The 21765-nt window shown below is 41.5% G+C and overlaps 1 protein-coding gene across 11 annotated transcripts in view; it reads left to right on the top strand.

Moving 5' to 3' along the window:
* The window catches only part of LOC132883748 (nesprin-2), a 379369-nt gene that overhangs the window by 94814 nt on the left and 262790 nt on the right, over positions 1-21765 (top strand). For all 11 annotated transcript variants that reach the window (XM_060917719.1, XM_060917720.1, XM_060917721.1 and 8 more), the window contains 8 exons: positions 1273-1426; positions 3078-3664; positions 6455-6610; positions 6724-6874; positions 9152-9310; positions 9444-9611; positions 17300-17401; positions 20193-20396. In XM_060917719.1, coding sequence (XP_060773702.1) covers positions 1273-1426; positions 3078-3664; positions 6455-6610; positions 6724-6874; positions 9152-9310; positions 9444-9611; positions 17300-17401; positions 20193-20396 — 1681 coding nt within the window. The remainder of the gene's footprint in view (positions 1-1272; positions 1427-3077; positions 3665-6454; positions 6611-6723; positions 6875-9151; positions 9311-9443; positions 9612-17299; positions 17402-20192; positions 20397-21765) is intronic.

Here is a 21765-nt window from a genome sequence, read left to right as displayed (position 1 = left end):
AACTGAAGTCATTTTTCAACTTGCTTTATTTCTTAATTAACGTGTTATTCAGTTACGTTTTCGGTTTTAGTAACCGTATATCGTGACTCGTATTGGCAACTAATTGCAATTAAATATTATACTTATCGGCCTATTCGGTTTTTAGCCATGTTGAATGTAGTTCGTTTGGTCAACGGCAGGCGTCGCTTATCCGCGCGATCTTCACGAGACTTGTGCGAGACTTTGAAACGTGAAGCGTCAGCCAGGTGTCAGCGCCGCCATTTTGAAAACTGTTTTCCAAACGAAATATTGCACAAAAATGAGTTCAGATGACGATTACTGCCTACTTTTTTCAAACTTTCCTGATTGCTATCAAAACAAAAACTTCCGGCTTGATTACATCAGCATTCGAAAGAGGGCGCGCGCGTCTTTTGACAACGTTGGCAGATGTTGCCCTGTCTGAAATCGCTCCCTACTCACTATATAGGGCACTATATAGTGAGGACGCCATTTTGTAGTGCTGTCTGAAACCTTAGTGAGGATTATTTACACCCTATATAGTGCACTCAAAGTATCCCACAATGCATCACGAAAAGTAGTGTACAACCGATGGTCACTAACCAAGCAATATATCCCATCATGCATTGTGGTCGCACTGAAAGAAATCAAATTAAAAGTCTCAAATTTGATTTAATAAAAAGTAGCGGCAAAGAAGAAAGAATTCAGCCTTGATTTTAAAAAAAATGAAAGATGCAGGTACTCTGTATTGATTAATGTGGGAAATACGCTCAGTATAATATGGGTTTATCACAAAAATACTTGCATGTATTTATTATTTTGAAAACCCGCCAGCCGACTGATCTGGCACGTTTTAATTGTGCGACAGTAATGACGTAAATACGAACGAAATATTGCACAAAAACGAGTTCAAATGCCGATCACTGCCTACTTTTTTCAAACTTTCCTGATTGCTATCAAAACAAACAAAACTTCCGGCTTGATTACGTCAGCATTCGAAAGAGGGCGCGCGCGTCTTTTGACAACGTTGGCAGATGTTGGTCACTTTGATTTCCGCTGTACGTTTTACTTCCGTCCTACGAGGTCTCGCACAGGTCTCAACGGATCTCGTTTACGGCCATTGCTTTGACATATGGACTGATATATTACAGAGCATATTTCAAACACTCATAACTTTCTATTAAAAATGCATTCCTATATTTAATAAAATGAGAAATAGAATTCTGATAAAAAATTTGCCTTCAGTTCTCCTTTAAACTGTTCTTTATTATGCAGGATGAGGTCACTCAGGAGTGCTTTGGAGTTGTTGGAGCCAACTGATATCCGTATCAAGCAGATCTCTGATCAGCTGGATCAGGTTGTTAGAAAAACTTTGGACATCACAGGCTTTGCCCTCACTGATTTCACAACAGTGTATGGAGATACAAAGGTATTTTATATGCTTTTCATTTTATTACAAACTTTATTTAGATCAAAAGGCCTTTTACCCAGCAGATAATCAATAGGGGTAAATTTTAAGCAGATACCAGTTCTTTCAATTTAGTAGGGCTTTGATAATCTGTTTACAGGAAGTAAATCACATACGCTCTCACAACCCCTGACCAATTCTCTGGTGGCTCCTTCGTAGTGTAACTGTCTAAGATTTTAGTTTATCAACAGATTGCAAGTTTGAATGCCACGGCCATCCAAGAGAGCATAATAGGCCATTTGCAGGAATTGGTCACGTGTCAATTTTCCCCATAGCAACAAGCCCGTGGTGGGCAAGCTAACTTGACATTCCTTGACAACCATAAGAGTTTGACTGGCGATGTGAAGCAATCCATTTCTATAATAGCTGTTTTTACCTTTTCTACTGTCTTTTTTTTTTTTTAATCCGAATTTTCATGTGTGCTTGGAAAAAGTTTGTGGTTTTAACTTCTGTCGCAAGTTAAAGCGATTCATTGGCCGTAAAAGATTGTTTTTTGGACTCAAATTGGTCAAAATGGTGGATATATCTGTATTTACACTACCGTTCAAAAGTTTGGGGTCACTTTGAAATGTCCTTATTTTTGAAAGAAAAGCACTGTTCTTTTCAATGAAGATCACTTTAAACTAATCAGAAATCCACTCTATACATTGCTAGTGTGGTAAATGACTATTCTAGCTGCAAATGTCTGGTTTTTGGTGCAATATCTCCATAGGTGTATAGAGGCCCATTTCCAGCAACTCTCACTCCAGTGTTCTAATGGTACAATGTGTTTGCTCATTGCCTCAGAAGGCTAATGGATGATTAGAAAACCCTTGTACAATCATGTTAGCACAGCTGAAAACAGTTTAGCTCTTTAGAGAAGCTATAAAACTGACCTTCCTTTGAGCAGATTGAGTTTCTGGAGCATCACATTTGTGGGGTCGATTAAATGCTCAAAATGGCCAGAAAAATGTCTCGACTATATTTTCTATTCATTTTACAACTTATGGTGGGAAATAAAAGCGTGACTTTTCATGGAAAACACAAAATTGTCTGGGTGACCCCAAACTTTTGAACGGTAGTGTATATATCTGTATTTATTTTCAAGAATCTTCACACATTAAGCGAATGATAAAGGTAGAAAAGGAGAAATTAGAAGTTATAAACATACCTGAGAAATCCGCCATTTCGCACGTGAATTTCTTTCGGCGGCGACCAACCCGAGTCCAAAAAACTCTCTTTTACGGCCAATGATTCGCCTTAACTTACGACAGAAGTTAAAACCACAAACGTTTTCCAAGCACACACGAAAATTCGGGTAAAAAAAAAAAACAGTAGAAAAGGTAAAAACAGCTATTATAGAAATGGATTGCTTCACATCGCCAGTCAAACTCTTACGGTTGTCAAGGAATGTCAAGTTAGCTTGCCCACCATGGGCTTGTTGCTATGGGGAAAATTGACACGTGACCAATTCCTGCAAATGGCCTATTGCAACTTACAGATAACAAAGTTTGCTTTTTTTATTCAAAGTTATATTGTGTGAAACATCTTACTACCACTATGCATTGCTATCACCAATATTCTCTGATGTACTGATCATTTACTGATTGACTTACTGATTTGATCTCATCAGCTGGTGGGGGAACAAATTCAAAGAGAACTGCTGCTCCTTTCTGAGAAAGAGAAAAAAGTGGCCATATCTGAAGGCCTGACTGAGACTGAGCTTCAAGCCCGTCTGCCACTACAGCAGATCATCCAGAGCTGTACACAGTGCCTGCAGCCGCTAAACCATCGACTGGCTGGAACACAGTCAGTGCTCGATGCTCTGGAACACTTCCTGAGTAGTTTACAACAGCTCAGTGGCGAGGTTTCCACAGCAGACAGCACATCTTCATCTCCAGCACGGGACTCCGTTTCTATCAGACAGAAGCTTCAGCAGGCGACAGAAGAAGCTGCACAGATTGATCGCATGCTTAAGGATGCTGGGATGAGTGTGACTCTGGACAAGAAGCCAGGCAGCTGTCAAGATTTGGTGTCCAGGTGTGCAACAGAGATCAAGGCTCTGGAAAGGAAAGGAGTGCAGATGAGCAAAGAAGAGGAGAAGAAGGAGCGGATGCTGAGGAAGAAGAGGAAAGCCCTGCAGGCCACACTGAATGAGGTGCAGGGATCAATGGAAAGACAGGGCCTGAAGGAGCCCACTCTTCCTGCCCTGCAGCACAGGTTAGAGAGAAGAACGACGGAAATGTCCTTTATGCTTGTTTTACAGCATTGCAGAGGCAGGTAGAGTAACCAAAAACCATGCTCAAGCAGAAGTATTGTTAGTTAAAAAGAATAATGCTCAAGCAAAAGAGAAACTAAGACTATTTGAGTAAGGCATGGTGGTGTAGTGGTTAGCACTGTCGCCTCACAGCAAGAAGGTTCTGGGTTTGAGCCCAGTGGCTGATGGGGGCCTTTCTGTGTGGAGTTTGCATGTTCTCCCCGTGTCTGTGTGGGTTTCCTCTGGGTACTCCGATTTCCCCCACAGTCCAAAGACATACAGTTAGGTTTTTTTGTTAGTCCTTCCCACACCATGTGGCGCATAGGGCAGCACCGATCTCCGTTTCCTTAGCCCTCGGCTTCTCGCCTATTACATAGCTAGGATTACAGTGGGGGGGCTAGTCCTCTGGTAACCGCGAGAGTTTGACTCATCACTCACATCTGTATTGCAGCGTGCCTTGCCAGACGGCAGTAGGTACCATGTTTATGATGGTCTTTGGTATACAGTTAGGTTAACATGGTGCAGCCTTGGCCTGAGATGCTGTAGCGTAGCTGCCCACTGCTCTGGGTTATGTGTGTGTATTCACTTAAGTCTGTGCTTGAGTGTACGTGTGACAAAGGCTTCTTGGCTTGGCTTCTTCTTCTTCTAAAGAGTTAGAAAGTATATAGTAAAAACAGATGTGGACAGCAACAAAGTACATTTACTTGAGTACTGTACTTAAGTACACTTTTTGAGTATCTGTACTTAATTTTTTTTTGGAAACTTGTAACTTTAACTTCACTACATTTTGAAAGACAAATATCCTACTTTTCACTCCACTACATTTCTATCAAGGTCCTCGTTACTATGAAGCAGCTTTGAAAGTGGATGTTTTTTCTTTTCTTTTCTAAAACGTGATTGGTTTTTTCGCAGGTGACACTGAGACAGCCTATCAGTAATCACTAGGGTCACGTCACGTCCATAGACTGTATAAAATCAAGTTCACTTGTTTCTCAGCAGCGTTATTTGAACACGATCAGTCGATGGCAGAATGGAAGGAGGCGGTTCTTCTGGAGAATGCACACACACCCATGGCCACACCTAGAACCCATGTTTCAGTTTTCTGAAAGGATTAAAGATTCATTTCGTTTTAAATGTTTGCTTTGTTTGCCAAAAACGAACCACGTCACGGCCTACAAAAACTCGCCGTCCAACCTGCGGAAGCATATTGAGGTATATAAATTGTTTTATTCCAAGAGAAAGCTTGCAATGAAGTTGTCTGTGCTTTTAGAGCTAGCGATAACATTGCAATAGCTACACAGTCTGGTTTGTCAAATGACTTTCTATGGATTTGTCCGCCAAGTTGCCATAGCCTTGTCCACGGCTAACGTTTACACATCGCTAGTTAACTTGAACACTGTTAGTTAGCATGTAAAAACGGAGTTACGCTAAGATGAATAACGTTAACTTATCTGAAGTCCTTTCAGAAATATGTTTTAGCATAATCTTGCCAAATAAATAATGTATAAATCTTTCTTTTCTAGTAGCGTTAGCTACCCAATATGATTTTGAGTTTGAAAAGCGTTTGCTAGCATGTCAGGTGGAGCTGCACTGACTAGCTAGCTTAACGTTAAACCACCATGATGGCACAGCATGCGTTCATTTTGTGAATTCACATTTCTGTGTTTGATAACGGCATTCGTTTTTGTAAGTGTTGCGACAATAATACAATGATGCGTTGACAGAAAATGTACTTTTAATCCTTAAGTATTTTTAAAAGCAAGTACTTCAGTACTTTAACTTAAATAAAAATTTGACTGGACAGCTTTCACTTGTATCGGAGTAACATTTGACCAGTGGGATCTGTACTTTGACTTAAGTAATGAAGTTGGGTACTTTGTCCAACCAAGTGGGATGTTATTGTTATGCAGGATCTGGTTTACATTTCAGAACCAACAGTCGTAATGAGCATGGTTATCAAAACTGTTTAATGTTAATAAATGTGGATAAAATGATTCATCCTTCCAAATACAGTATTATAACTTCCTCTCATCTCATTATCTCTAGCTGCTTTATCCTGTTCTACAGGGTCGCAGGCAAGCTGGAGCCTATCCCAGCTGACTACGGGCGAAAGGCGGGGTACACCCTGGACAAGTCGCCAGGTCATCACAGGGCTGACACATAGACACAGACAACCATTCACACTCACATTCACACCTACGCTCAATTTAGAGTCACCAGTTAACCTAACCTGCATGTCTTTGGACTGTGGGGGAAACCGGAGCACCCGGAGGAAACCCACGCGGACACGGGGAGAACATGCAAACTCCGCACAGAAAGGCCCTCGCTGGCCACGGGGCTCGAACCCGGACCTTCTTGCTGTGAGGCGACAGCGCTAACCACTACACCACCATGCTATAACCATTGGATATTAAATGATGAGAGATTTTAACTAAAACAATAATACTTCGTGAGCATAACACCCTGTCTCCACTCTGTATATTGTATATGAATATAATGTATATTCATCCATCTCACTGATCCAATTTTGTTACCTGTTTCCTCCAGTTACAGTTGTTTTTCATTTTTAAAAGGTAGCCAGATGCTGATGCAATAAAACTGCACAGGGAGTAAAACTGATGTTCTCACATAGCTGGGCGTATTGGGGGATAAATGTGTTACTTCTTCTCTTCCAAATATAATGTATTCAGTCAAGCAGCTTATGTCTGGACTGATTTTGTTGAATATGCTCTTTGCTTCTATTGTTTTTGCAGGTTGCGATGTTTGACGGACATAGAGAGTAAGCTAGCTGCTGTGCACTCAGACATCCAGAATCTGCGGGACATATCTGCTCAGACAAACACGTCAGAAGAAGGCCTCAGAGCGCTGGAGCTCCAGTGGGAGGAGATCCACAAAACACTCAGCGACAGGTGAGAATGCTGTCGAGGAAAAATTCAGATGGTCAATCCAGTATGAGTACATGATATAAAGCTGTTTCTGTCTATCTTGTAAATAACGCATGTTTACGTCTTTGGATTTGAAGTCAAGAGGAATGCCTTTCCTTAACCGAGCTGCTGAAGAGATTTCAGAGCTGCCGTGCCCATCTGAACATCACCCTGCAGAATAGTGAGCAGATTATAAGTGAACAGGCCTCCTACATGAGCAAAGAAAATCTTCAGCGCCTCATCACCAGGGTATGAATTGTAGCTCTGCAAATATGCTGTATGTTCCTGTGTCGAGACAGTAGATGGCAGCGTTAGCTAAATTATGCTGAAATTCAAGCCTGACTGGACCGGTTTGTGTATTGGGACAGTCTTCATTAGATGTCGGTGTGCATTTTGGGAAATAGCAAAAATGACAAAATATTTGTTTTTTGGACAAAATTGAGATTTTCCACCAGAAATACATTTTGTCTTTCGAGAAAACATAAATATATTTCACCAAAACAGCATGGAAATGTTTTCATTTAGGCTACTGCCTGCAAACGTCAATCAGCGCAGCGGTAAATTAATTCGGTTTGTTGAAAGATGTCTACAACTTTGGTCACTAAGTATTGAGTTATTAGCCTTTTTTTTAGTTTATATTTCTCATGCAATGGAAGACGCACTTTTTTACCAAATAATGGACATGAGCCTAATCATTACTGCAATTATATACCAGCTGTCAGAATATCTGCGATGCTCCTGCGTCGCCTCATTCTTTTATTTTTGGGAGTAACAAAAATTTAAAGCTAGACTGCCTTTCAGATTTTTCAAGTGTAGGTCATGAAAAGAATTTTCCCCGACACCCAGTTATTTTTGTTTAGTGGACCAAAATCTACTGAATTCGAATCACAGACTTCCAATTTTATTAGTTTTTTCTTTTTTTTTTTTAATAGAACAATTAATGAATTAAGGGCCACTTGGCCCTAAATTCTTAGCTATTTTTTCCTGCTTCACCATGACCCAATTCAGGATACTACGTCATGCATCACGTGGTGGGCTTGCCCCGTTCGCACAAGGCATTGTGGGATACAAATTTGAAACAGGAGAGAAAAATGGAGGACGTGAATGTGCGAATGAAACATGAAAGACTGACTACAGTAACGGAAAGTGAGAAGAAAAGACGTTATGTTGCGAAGGAAAGGAAACGCAGGACCAAACTAATAAATATCGGCAGTCAGGGAGCACCTTGGTGTGATCAGCTGTTCGTTTAGCGACAGAACGGTGTAACTCAGTGAACGGTCGAGGTAAACCTGCGGATGCGCACACGAACTTCCTCTGTCTGCTTGACTGCGTGAAGCGAGTGATTTCATGCACATTATTTGCTAGGGAATCCCCTCAAATGAAATAACTTCCCAGCCACAGAATGGCCTGATATTTTGAGAGATATTACAGAAATAAAAATGTATCACCAGGGGCGGTCCTGGGGGCGGTCTGACCGGGCAGCTGCCCGGGGCGGCACGAGCGCGGGCGCGAAAAAAAAAAAAAAACGGTCCCCAAAAAAAAAAGGTCCCCCAAAAAAACCCCCCGAAAAAAAAAAACAAGACGGGCGGGGGGGGGGGTGTGTGAACATTTTGGATGGGGAAGCCCAATACCAAAGTTGCGCAGGTGACGTCATCAGTGTGTGTGTGTGTGCCTAACTTGTCGTAGCCCCATAATATGCACAATCCCGCCAGCGGAACGTTGTACTAGTCATCAAAAAGACTTTACTACCATAGTACTACACTACTATGACATTACACAGAGTCTTAAGTAATACATTACGACTTGATCATTGCCATTCTGGTAACAGCAAATTTATAACGGACTGTGTCCGCGATGTACAACACACGACGAGAAATGTTTAAACGACCATGTAAAGCTGTTAACATTCTGTTGGCTAATACAGAGCCTAACGCGGGGGGGGGTGTGGAAAAAAAAAAAACGGTCCCCCCAAAAAATAAATAAATAAAGGTCCCCCCCCCCCCCCCCCCCCGAAAAAAAAAAAACAAGACGGGCGGGGGGCACCAGCAGGGGGTTTCGCCCGGGGAGTAAATCACTCTAGGATCGCCACTGTGTATCACAATGACCAAAGTTCAGAGAGAACTAAATTTCACTGATTTTATGAAACCGAAAGGCCGTCTAGCTTTAATCACTACTATTGAGAAATGTGCAAATAAGCCACCAGTTTAATTTCAGGAAAGAATGTCATATACAGTAGAAAATGTGTGTGTGTGTGTGTATGTATGTACAGTATAAGCCGAATGACGTTCACAACACTTTGTAAAATATGTGTATTTTTAAAGTCGGAAACAAAACACAATTTGAATGATCTAAGGGTTTGCAGCTGGGGACAGGCATTAGCAGACCATGGAGACAGGATACCAGAAAATCCAACCACAAGTAGGGATGAACTGGGATGTGACAGATAATTGTAGATGACTAGAAGTGATGCTTATTGATTTCCTGATGATATTATTTCCTCCTGAGTCTTTTTGCGTGTGTATGCAGGTAAACGGCATTAAATCAGACCTGAGTGCTCTTGGAGATGGCGTGGAGGAGTTTAGAGCTGTGTGCAGGCAGCTGCACTCTCAGATGCGAAATATCCCAGACTGTCCAGATGCTCCATTCGAGAGTGAGGCGGATATACTCATGGACCGCTGGCTAGACGTATGTCTCATTTTTATTTTCACATCAAAATTAATAGCGCTAATTACACCGTTAAGACTGGTGCTGCTATTTGCTAAAGGAATGACTGGTAAGCAATATGGGCAGTGTGTGAGAATGTGTATGTCGTCTTCAGGTGAGCGAGAGGACAGACTGCCATTTTGAGAATCTACAGATTGGGCTATCGCTGTGGGATAAGCTTCTCTTGTTAGCTCACGAGGTGGACAGCTGGACCAGCAACAAACTGCAGACATTTGCTCAGTCACACCCATTTCAGACAGAACAGGAGGTTCTAGATATGCAGGTAACTTTTTTTCCAGACATTAGTGATGAACAACTAGGATAGGTATGCCAGTAGATTTAGATAAGTCAACAGATATAAAGACTTTGTTACTTCGCCCGGGACGGAGTCCACCAGGGGGCCGAGGTATTGTTTTCGGTGGGGTTTCTTTGTTTGTTAGCAACATTATGGGAAGACAGCTGGACCAATCTTCATGAAGCTTTCAGGATAGATGGGTATTGGTCTCAAATAGGACCTCCAACATTTTGAGGATCAAGGTCAAAATTGTTTTTGGTGCAAATGGTGTCCCAATGTCCTGAATGTGTCCCAAATCACTCCCTACTCTATAGTGGACTATATAATCAGGTCGTTATTTTGTAGTGCTGTCCAAAGGTATCGTGAGCATTATTGCACCCTGTATAGCGCACTCAAAGTATCTCACAATGCATCACGAAAAGTAGTGCCGCAGCAAAGAAGAAAAAAAGGCCGCAGCAAAGAAGACATTAAATGATATAAAATCAATGAGCTCACTATGTAGTGAGTAGGGCATAGTGAACGAGTGAGTGAATGAGTGAGTGATTTAGGACACAGCGTTTGTAACCAATCGGCACTTATCCTGATCAAGTTCGATTACCCGTTCTATTTCTTGATAAACTTTGGAACTCATCAGAACCATAAACAAAATAAGAGAAACCTCGTTATAACTTCTTAGTATCGGAGGATAATCAGCAGATAAAAAGAGAAACGAAATTCACCTCGTGGTTCGCCAAGGCTACTGATTCGATAGCAAGTAAGTGGTGTTTATTTTAAGAAAATTTACCTTTTGATGATCACAGCTTTTGTTTGGTCCTTCTGAAAAGTCAAATAATTTTGTTAGGTTTTTTTTTTTTTTAGCTTTTTGGCAGATATTTAGAGTCTTTTCACTACACTTGTGAAACAAAATGTTCTCATTAGTATTAGTGACCTTGAAAAAACAGAGACCACACTTGAGATTGAATCAGTTGTCTCATCTCATTCTCATCTCATTATCTCTAGCCGCTTTATCCTGTTCTACAGGGTCGCAGGCAAGCTGGAGCCTATCCCAGCTGACTACGGGCGAAAGGCGGGGTACACCCTGGACAAGTCACCAGGTCATCACAGGGCTGGCACATAGACACAGACAACCATTCACACTCTCATTCACACCTACGGTCAATTTAGAGTCACCAGTTAACCTAACCTGCATGTCTTTGGACTGTGGGGGAAACCGGAGCACCCGGAGGAAACCCACACGGACACGGGGAGAACAGGCAAACTCCGCACAGAAAGGCCCTCGCCGGCCACGGGGCTCGAACCCGGACCTTCTTGCTGTGAGGCGCCAGCGCTAACCACTACACCACCGTGCTGCCCTTGAATCAGTTGTTATAACACTAAAATAAATGCTACTGGGCGAGGTTTATTTTGCCTGGCAGCACTTGTTTATGTATATTTTACATTTTAAAGTGGTGCAAAGCACAGTGTCTGAATGCGGCAGGCGCACGCGACCTATGTCACTCACTCATCCCCAAATTCTTCACTCATTTAAATAAATATTCATGCAGTACAGCTTCATATACGGAAGCCGCGAGAGGCCCTTCATATAATCCTTTTTTTTTTTTATTCACCTTGTTATCCCGAGATAACGACATAATTAATTCAGGATCTCGAGAAAACAACACCACTAATTCGAGATCTCGAGAAAACAAAACCGTTATTCCGTGATCTCAAGAAAACAAAACAATTATTTCATGATCTCGAGTAAACAGCTGAGAAATGGTTCATTCAGGTGCGCCAAGAGACTTGTGATATGCTGACTTTGGGGCTATTTCTCATTCTGTATAGACGCAACTTTGGTCATTAGAATGTCTGGAATAATCGATCACCTAATAAGGCAATATTTTGATCAGGGGTTGACACAGGGAGAGATTGCATTAAGCCTTTTAATAAGGGATAATTTCAAAATTAGTCCGCGGCATCTCCGCAGAAGACTGGCCCGGCTTCGTCTCTACCGACGGAGATACAGGGATCCAGCTGAGATCATGAAATAATTGTTTTGTTTTCTCGAGATCTCGAAATAACGGTTTTGTTTTCTCGAGATCTCGAATTAGCTGTGTTGTTTTCTCGAGATCCTGAATTAATTATGTCGTTATCTCGGAATAACGGTTTTGTTTTCTCGAGATCTCGAATTAGTTGTGTTGTTTTCTCGCGATCCTGAATTAATTATGTCGTTATCTCGGGATAACAAGGTGAATAAAAAAAGATTATATGAAGGGCCTCTCTCGGCTTCCCTATTCATATTCTTCATTCAAATAAAAAACAATTCCTCTTGGGGGTGTCGTGGCTCAGGTGGCTAAGGCGCCATACCATAAATCCAGGGACCCGGGTTCGATTCCGACCCGAGGTCATTTCCCGATCCCTCCCCGTCTCTCTCTCTCCCGCTCATTTCCTGTCCTGTCTCTACACTGTCCTATCCAATAAAGGTGAAAAAAGCCCCAAAAAATATCTAAAAAAACAATTCCTCATCTAAATAAATACAGCTTCAAATTCTTCACACATGTTAAAACAGAAAAGTAATTTACACACAATGATTTTAGTTACTAATCGTAAATTAGTGCCCTTTTCACAAAGGATCAAAAGAATGTGGGAAAAATTTAGCTAAGGCTGATGACAGCTAATAAAAGTTGTATTCTGTGAAGGTTCTTAGTCATTTATGTCAGTAAACCAGAGGTGCTAAAGAAGGCACTTGCATGAAATCTTTGAAGACGTTTCACGTCACATCCAAAAGGCTTCTTCAGTTCTGTCTGACTAGTGGGGAGTTCCAGGTATTTATCCTCTAGTGGATCAAAATCAACTCTAAGGAGAGTCGTTGAGGTCACCTGGGTCGTCCTGTAGGTTGTTAGGGTCACTGGAGGCCGGTTGTGAACGGTGTTGGCAGCCTCGAGAGTCGTTAGGGTGATCTGTGGGTTGTTGGCTCTCTCTGCCATCATGTGAGTCATTGAAGTCAGCTGAGGCCCTGTCCACACGGCAACGGATTCAGGTGAATCCGATAAAATTGTTTATCGTTTCGGCCTGGCGTCCACACGACACCGGCGTTTTGGGTGCCCCAAAACGATATTTTTTGAGAACGGGTTCCAGAGTGGAAAAATCTGGCAACGGCGCCGTTGCGAAGTCGTCTGGATGAGTAGAACGGATTTGTTTACGATGACGTCACAACCACATGACTAGAACAAGCAGCACACTCGCTGTTTTGTATGAACCACTGCATTGCATTCACTTTTGTATACAGCTTTTCTTTTAAATAAACAAGTAATTGAACCATTTCTTGAATTTCTTTTTTTTATTGGATAAGACTACTTTTCAAAATGTTCACACACAATATAAAAAGTTATATAAATTATATAAAAATGCTTTTCAAAATGTTCACACACAATAAGAAAATTAAGTTATATAAAACTATGCACACTAATAAAACTAATTTGTACACACAGAAGGCACGATTTCCTCGCGTAGTCGCAGCCATCTTCTTCTTGTTGTTGTGTGCTTGTTCCTGTGAGTGCTTCACGCCGGGTAGAAGAAGGGGTTTATGCGCATGCGTCCTACTTCTTCTATTGTTCTGGTGTCTCCGATGGCACTGTCTTACAGCGCACGTAGAGGTGTGGCATGTGTATTGCATCGTTTTCAGCAAGCGTTGCGTTGCCATATGTACCTGATATTTTACTGATCCGTTGCCCATGTGGACGCGATATTTTTTTAAATAAAATCTCGTTGCCGTTGTCGTGTGGATGTAGCCTGAGTCTTGGTGGATGTGTATTCAGTTTTCTGGGAAGCGTGCCAAGGACTGCATTGTATGTGGCTGATAAGTGGCGTCTCAGGCCAAGTTTACATTAGACCGTATCTGTCTCGTTTTCTTCGCGGATGCACTGTCCGTTTACATTAAAACGCCTGGAAACGGGAATCCGCCAGCGTCCACGTATTCAATCCAGATCGTGTCTGGTCCGGTGCTGTGTAAACATTGAGAATACGCAGATACGCTGTGCTGAGCTCTAGCTGGCGTCGTCATTGGACAATGTCACTGTGACATCCACCTTCCTGATTCGCTGGCGTTGGTCATGTGACGCGACTGCTGAAAAACGGCGCGGACTTCCGCCTTGTATCACCTTTCATTAAAGAGTCTAAAAGTATGAAAATACTGCAAATACTGATGCAAATACTGCCCATTGTGTAGTTATGATTGTCTTTAGGCTTGCCATCCTTCCACTTGCAAGTGGTAAGTGATATGCACTGAGATCACACACACAGCGGCTCAGTCCCGAATCACTGCTCGTGCACTTCACTCGCGCGCTCTGTGAGCTGCGCAGAGCCGGAGTGCGCACCCTCCAGAGGGCACTCGCTGTTCAGGGCGGAGTGATTTGGAGCGCAGGATGCCTGCGGAGCCGAGCGTATCCGTGTATTGGCATTGCTGTGTGCACGCGAATCGTGTATTGGTGTTGCTGTGTGCATGTTAATCATTTTAAAAACGTTAATCTGATGATCCGCTGATACGGTCTAATGTAAACCCCACCTCAGACCACCTCCACTGTTCAGTGATGGTCGTTCCAGGTTGACAAAGATGGCTTCTTTTACTCTTTCAAACCACCGGTCTTCTCTGGCTAAAATACGTACATTGCAGTCCTGAAGCGAGTGTCCTTTGTTATTGAGATGAAGACAGACTGCAGAGTCCTGGCCTGAGGAAGAGTTTTATTACTAACCTTTTCAAATGTTAGCTCGCATGATAATGACAATACAAAGTAGCTGAATGCTAATAGACTGCATATACAATACAGACTTCCTTGATTAATACAAAGTGTACATACAGTAAGAACATAATTTACTGTGTGGGATATGAAGTCTCATTCATGTCAGATCTGTTAGTTTGAATTTGGCAGCAATTTATATCTTAAAGCTGTCTGATGATAAAAAAAAATCACCTTGTAAATGTACAGATATAGTGTCTTGCAAAAGTATTCATCCCCCTTGGTGTTTGTCCTGTTTTGTTGCATTACAAGCTGGAATTAAAATGGATTTTTAGAGGGTTAGTACCATTTGATTTATACAACATGCCGACAACTTTAAAGGTGTAAATTGTTTTATTGTGACAATAATTAAGATGAAAAAACAGAAATCTGGCATGCGCATAGGTATTTAATCCCCCCCCCAGTCAATACTTTATAGAGCCACCTTTTGCTGCAATTACAGCTGCAAGTCTCTTGGGGTATGTCTCTGTTAGCTTAGCACATCTAGCCACTGGGATCTTTGCCCATTCCTCAAGGCAAAAGCGCTCCAACTCCTTCAAGTTAGATGGGTTGCGTTGGTGTACAGCAATCTTCAAGGTAGGCCACGGATTCTCAATTGGATTGAGGTCTGGGCTTTGATTAAGCCACTCCACGACATTTAAATGCTTCTCTTTAAACCACTCCAGTGTAGCTGCAGTGTTCACCAACGCAATCCATCTAACTTAAAGGAGTTGGAACAAACTTCAGAATATTTTCAAAGATATTTTAAACTGTCTGCAAATAATGTGCCCTATTCAGTCTATAGATTTGACTGTGCTCTCTGGGTGGGGGTGGGGATATGCTCTCCTTGTCGATCACAGTGACACTGGCCAATTGTCATCATCTGTTAGCTCAGGTATGCGGAAGACGACGGTCAGCGCTTTTCTCCAAGTGTGTTTGTCTATCTTGTGTTGTACCATGAGCAGCAGTGCAAAAATATGCAGTAGATGGATATATACACATCTCCGATGGATATACACAAACTATGTTTAAACATACAGTTGTGGTCAGAAGATTACATACAGTGACCTGAACGTCATGACAATATTTGGGCTTTCAGTAATTTCTTTGAACTGTTCTCTCTCTGTGGCAGAATGATTGTACAGCATACATCTTTTAATTAAAAAAAAAGCTAGAATTTGGTGCACAAGTTAATATTTTCTTTGGGTTTTCTGAAATCAACACCAGGTCAAAATTATACATACAGGGTCAAAAGTTTACATATGCTCACTTTGATTATTAATTCAGAGGTGCTGAAACTTCCAAAATGTCTTATCTTGCCAAGGCCTCTTAACTTCCTGTTAGTGATCATGATTGACTACAGCTGGTAGCTTCTCTGTGCCTTCATAAAAAGGGTGTGTTTACAGCACTCATTGGATTGACTAACACACAGTAAAATGGGAAAGTCCAAGGAGCTCAGTGCAGATCTGAGAAAGACTATCGTATATGTACAAAACTCTGGAATATCTCTTGGAGCCATTTCTAAACAACTACAAAATTCCAAGATCAGTTCAAGCAATTGTATGCAAGTTATTGTGAGGTGCAGTCACTTTGCCAAACCACTTTGCTTCAAGAAAACCCAAACAGTCACCCTCAGCTGAAAGGAAATTGGTTCGGATGGTCAGGAACAACCTGGGAACCACCATGGCACAGCCCTGCCATGAACTAGAAGCTGATGGATCACTGTCTATAGTTCAGGGAGTTTTACATCATGGACTAAGAGGCTGCTATCCAAGAAATAACCCCTGCTCCAAAATTTTCACCTTCAAGCTTAAAGTTTGAAGCTGACCACACAGACAAAGAAAAAAAGCCTTCTGGAGGATAGCTGTATGGTCAGATGAGACAAAGACTGAGTTGTTTGGCCACAATGACCACCATGTACAGAGGGACACTGTACCAACTGGTGGTGGTGGTAGGATCATCATGCTCTGGCTGGGGCTGTTTTGCTGCCAGTGGAACTGGTTCATTGCACAAAGTGGATGGAATAATGAAGGACTACCACCTCAGAATTCAGCATAAACCATCAGAAACTTGAACACGACTTGGGACTTACAACAGGACAATGAACCCAAACACACATCAGGGCTGACTGTGGAGGATAAAGCAGGCTAACATTAAGCTTAAAACAAGTCCTGACTTCAACCCTATTGAAAATATATGGACCGTGCTTATAAGTCGAGTCCATGCCAGGGGGAAATTGAATTCTACCATGAAGAGTCATGAAATATCCAACCAGAATTCTGCCAGAAGCTTGTTCATGGTAAATAATGTTTCGTCAAGGTGAATCTTGCAAAGAGACATTTTACCCAAATATTAGGTGTGCTGTATGTATATTTTTGACCATGTGTTGATTTCAGAAAACCCAAAGAAAATTAAAACTTGTGAACCAAATTCTAGTGTTTTTTTTTAATTAAAGATGTATGCTGTACATTCTGCTACAGAAAACAAACAGTTCAAAGAAATTACTGAAAGCCCAAATATTGCCATGACATTCATATCCAAGATGACATTCATGTCACTGTATGTAAACTTCTGACCACAACTGTAAATACTGAAACTGTCAGACATTTGTTGTAAGTGAGATTTGGGTAAACAAGATAATCCTCTTAAAATTGCGTGTGGTAGTCGCAAATATGCTACAAATGGAGTGGGACGCTGAAAAACAGCTTTCCTTTAATCATAACAGTAAGATTACCATAAGGCTAATTATGTAATTTGTTAAAAATGTATTATATCCTCAGTTGCCATTTGCAAGTCAAATAGAACTAGCTAGAAAGTATCACAAATGAGCATTTTCCCCTTTTGCTTTGGTCTATGGCTGGCCAGTGATCTTATTTTACAAGTGGCCTATTAATGTCTGAGGCTTCATCGTTGCTCTAACAGGAGGAGCTGAGGATACAGGAGGAAAATGTGGAACGTTTCCATCGCAGGTCTGCCGAGATCAAGGAGATTCTGCATAGCAGTGAACCCCCCCTGGAGCTACAGGTAAGGGTATCTGGTTATTTAGCACAAGTTCTAAAGTCTGGGGGCGTCGTGGCTCAGGTGGATAAGGCGCCATACCATAAATCCGGGGACCCGGGTTCGATTCCGACCCGAGGTAATTTCCCGATCCCTCCCCATCTCTCTCTCCTGCTCATTTCCTGTCTCTGCACTGTCCTATCCAATAAAGGTGAAAAAGCCCCCCCCAAAAAAAACAAGTTCTTATGATTGCTTAGGGACTGGAAGACAGAATTTCTGCTGCTTTGCCTGTTAAGGATCAGTTGTTGATCCCTGAAACGTGGACTGAAAATCCGATTCTTTGGATATTTGTAGTTAAGCCATAACAAACCTTGAATTGTCGGCACCTTCATAGAGGACCGTCACAGTCACTTCTAATCATATCACAAATTAAACTGACTCAATAATTACGCGTTTGCTGAATTAATTAACCGGGGGATTGTCTCTTGCCCTGCTTGACATGTTTTGCCATGGAATCTATTCCTAAAAACTTACTCAAATTATTAAAAGTCCATTTGATTTTTTTTAGTGGCACCTGCAGTTTAATTGATTATCAAGTTTTTGGGGTGTTTCAAGTTTAATTATTTCACTTTCTTGCATTTGGAAGTCACAGCAATTATCTAAAATGTAAATAGCGTCATAAAATAATTGAAATAGCTGGACAGTTTCCTTTCTTTCAACTTATTTCCTTTTTTAAAAAATTTAAAGAACAAATGAAAAGCTCTCTTTCAAGGAGATACGCACAACCTTTATTTTTAAATACATTTCTGAGTGGATAGTACTGTATCTCCATCCTTGACTCTTGTATGCTGCATAATTGGGAATAAAAAAACCAAAAACTGGTTTTGAGAGTTAAAATCAACCACAAAATTGGCATTCGAGCTGCCCCGCTGAGCCAGCCAGCCAGCCCTGAGTGCGTGACATCACAGCGGGAACCGGTGCTATAGACCAAAGCCAGACTCTGCAGGCGAGAGTGGTTGCAATGCCCTCTTCTTCCGGATTTATTGGAGATTCTTCGGATTCCTGAGATAGTCGTACATGTGACTGTGATAGTCCTGAAATTGGAGTGTGTGTGTACATGCTACATGTATAACAGTAGAACCGTATCAGTTCGAACCATCGGAAAGTGAATCTGATAGGAACACGGCAGCCATGGAGGCCCCCGCCTTACAAAATATAGCCAGAGAACAAAGCCGTTTAGAGAATTGGATGGAATTGAACCGACAGTCTCATGTGACTCATTAAAACAGGATAGGCGTTATAACTTATGCAACATACATGTACATGCATGCATTGTCACTGATAAAATGTAAAAGGCTAATTAAATAAATCAGATGAACTGAGAATCACATTCTGAAGCAAGTTAAATAATCTTATACCAGTAACTTAAATACATAATACATGTAACTTGTATTGATCTAAATGCAGGTAAACGAGTGTTATGTAACCAAACGAGAGTCGCATCTTACCTGTGTGTGTTCTCGCTTCTTGAAAGCCGACCTTGTGGCCAATTGTTTTGAAACAGTCTGACTTTCAGTTCTTCGTTCATTCGCTTCTTCCACATAAGGGCGAGATATTGCTGCTGAGGCAACGATATCTAGCGGAAAAATCTGACGACTGGTCCACTCATTCTCCATACCAAGTACTCCGCCATTACTGCTCAGCTCACACTCTGGGAGAACTGGTGCAACTGAAATTACTTTCCTTTTCTTGTAGTTTTCTTTTCCTTTAATTGTTGGTACTGCATCCTCTTTCAATATGGGCTTATAGCCAACACTCCTCAACAGATCAGAGGTTTCGTATGAGTCATCAGTAAAACGTGCAGAGCAGAAGAGAGACCACTTTGTAGGTGCCCAATCCGTGAATTTCTCACAAAACGCGTCCAAATCTTTGCAGTTTGAATATTCTTGGGCCATGAATGCCACATAAATCCACCTTCTGTCCTGTTGCTGCACCCGCCAGCAACACATCTACATGACATGGCGATAAATTAGCTCAAAACAGAGGATCGAAGTTGCAGTCAGTTCTGTGTTTTAGTATAGCGGAAATGACGAGGAGACCGATAGCCTTACCGCAGTGACGTCACAGATGTCAGTCATTCACTCAGACCACCGCCTTTCTGAATCACTTTAATCGTAAAAAATACTATATTAGATTTATTGTTAACGCTTAAAACTATTCCTGTGCCATTCTTGAGGTCTCAAGGCATTTATAAACAAAAAGTGAGGCCATGGTTCTGCATCTCCGTTAAACTCTTATCTTTTAAATTTCGCGTAACTTTTATCGATTTAGCAGATTGTAAATAATAAAATATGATTATTAAAGTGCTAAGCTTAAATTAAGGCAAAACAAACCAGGTAGTTGGCTGTAGCGGTGTACTGTGTCAGGGGACGTGCTGTGTTAAATAATTTGGAGGGAGGATTGGTGACTAATATACAGGCTACATCAAACATGGCGGTTTCAAGATGGCGGAGAGGGGAAATACAATCGCTTGTTTTCAGTCGGGATCTCGGCAACTTTCAGAAAAAAAAAATCCATCAGACATCTTTCACGTGAGCAGTAAGTATTCATAATAAAGATCAAGTGTTCTTGGCTCTTGTGCTATAGAACTTAGAGTTGTGCTAAGAGACTTTAGAACTTGTGCTAAAAGACTTTTGTGCTAAATAACCGTAAACCCAGGAAAGTCTGCCTGAGTTTAAGCACACGTACAGAAATGCTTATTTCCTGCCCTGCGTACAGTGGCTAATTGCACAACGTCTATACCAACCATGTTTTTCAGGTGATTGAGAGTCAGCTGAGGAATAGAATGGAGGAAGTCAAGGAGCTCTTCACTGAAACAAGTGACGTCTTTAGAGAACTGGTGGCTGCGAAGGCTCAGCTCACAACCAGGATGACAGAGTGCATGTCCTCCATACAGATGATTAAAGATGCCCTGAGCACACTTGATGCATCTGAGGGCTCGCATCTCATCCAGGATATCCAGGTGAATATGTCGGCAGAAAAGTCGGAAGAACAAGTGACACGCATATTAGAGTATCATTCAGTGAATAAAAAGAAGAATAGAACAGTGTTTTACAATGGGTAGTTCACACTTAACATACAGTAGTAGTCAAAAATTTGGACACACCTACTCATTCAGAGGTCTGTCTGTATTTTGACCATTTTCTACATTGTAGAGCGATACTGAAGCTGTCAGAACTATGAAATAACATCTGGAACATGTATGGAATTATGTGGTAAACAAAAAGTGTTAGACAAAAGGTTTGATATTTTAGATTCTTCAAAGTAGCCACCGTTTACCCTTAATGATGCTTTGCACACTATTGACATTATCTTAACCAGCTTCATGAGGTTGTTGCCTGGAACGCTTTTCAGTTCACAGGTGTGCTTCGTCAAAAGTTAATTAGTGCAATTTCTTGCCTCCTTTATGCATTTGAGATCAAACCAGGTTTGTAGTACTTGAGTCCAACTCGTGCCCTAATTTTAAGGACTCGTGACTCGGACTCGAGCACTGATGACTCGGACTCGTGCATTAACTGCATTCGGACTCGTAAATTGGAGACGAGGACTTGGAATTTTTCTTTATTTTTTGGAACATGCCATAATTTGGCATAAGATATTTACACTTGTGTTCAAAATAATAGCAGTCCAACACGACTAACCAGATCAATCACTGTTTTTGGTGGAAATTATATTACTACATGGCAAATAATTTACCAGTAGGTGTAGTAGAGTCATAGAAAACCAACAGACCCAACATTCATGATATGCATGCTCCTGAGTCTGTGTAATCGAATAATTAAGTGAAAGGGACGTGTTCAAAATAATAGCAGTGTGGAGTTTAATTAGTGAGATCATTCATTCTGTGAAAAAACAGATGTCAATCAGGTGGCCCTAATTTAAGGATGAAGCCAGCACATGTTGTAGATCCATTTCTCTCTGAAAACATGAGAAACATGGGTCGTTCCAGACATTGTTCAGAAGAACAGCGTGCTTTGATTAAAACGTTGATTGGAGAAGGGAAAACGTATACTGTAAAGAAGTGCAGAAAATGAAGGGCTGCTCGGCTAAAATGATCTCCAGTGCTTTAAAATGGACAGCAAAACCAGAGAGATGTGGAAGAAAACAGAAGACTACCATTCGAATGGATCGAAGAATAGCCAGAATGCCAAAGACTCAGCCAATGATCAGCTCCAGGGTGATCAAAGACGGTCTGAAGTTACCTGTGAGTACTGTGACAATTAGAAGATGCCTGTGTGAAGTTAATCTATCGGCAAGAAGCCCCCGCAAAGTTCCACTGTTAAAAAAAAGACGTACTGAAGAGGATACAATTTGCCAAAGAACACATCGAC

The sequence above is a fragment of the Neoarius graeffei genome, chromosome 3 (assembly GCF_027579695.1).
Source record: "Neoarius graeffei isolate fNeoGra1 chromosome 3, fNeoGra1.pri, whole genome shotgun sequence".
Taxonomy (NCBI): domain Eukaryota; kingdom Metazoa; phylum Chordata; class Actinopteri; order Siluriformes; family Ariidae; genus Neoarius; species Neoarius graeffei.
Note: the sequence above shows the minus strand (reverse complement) of the source record. Positions and strands in the feature narration are given on the sequence as shown.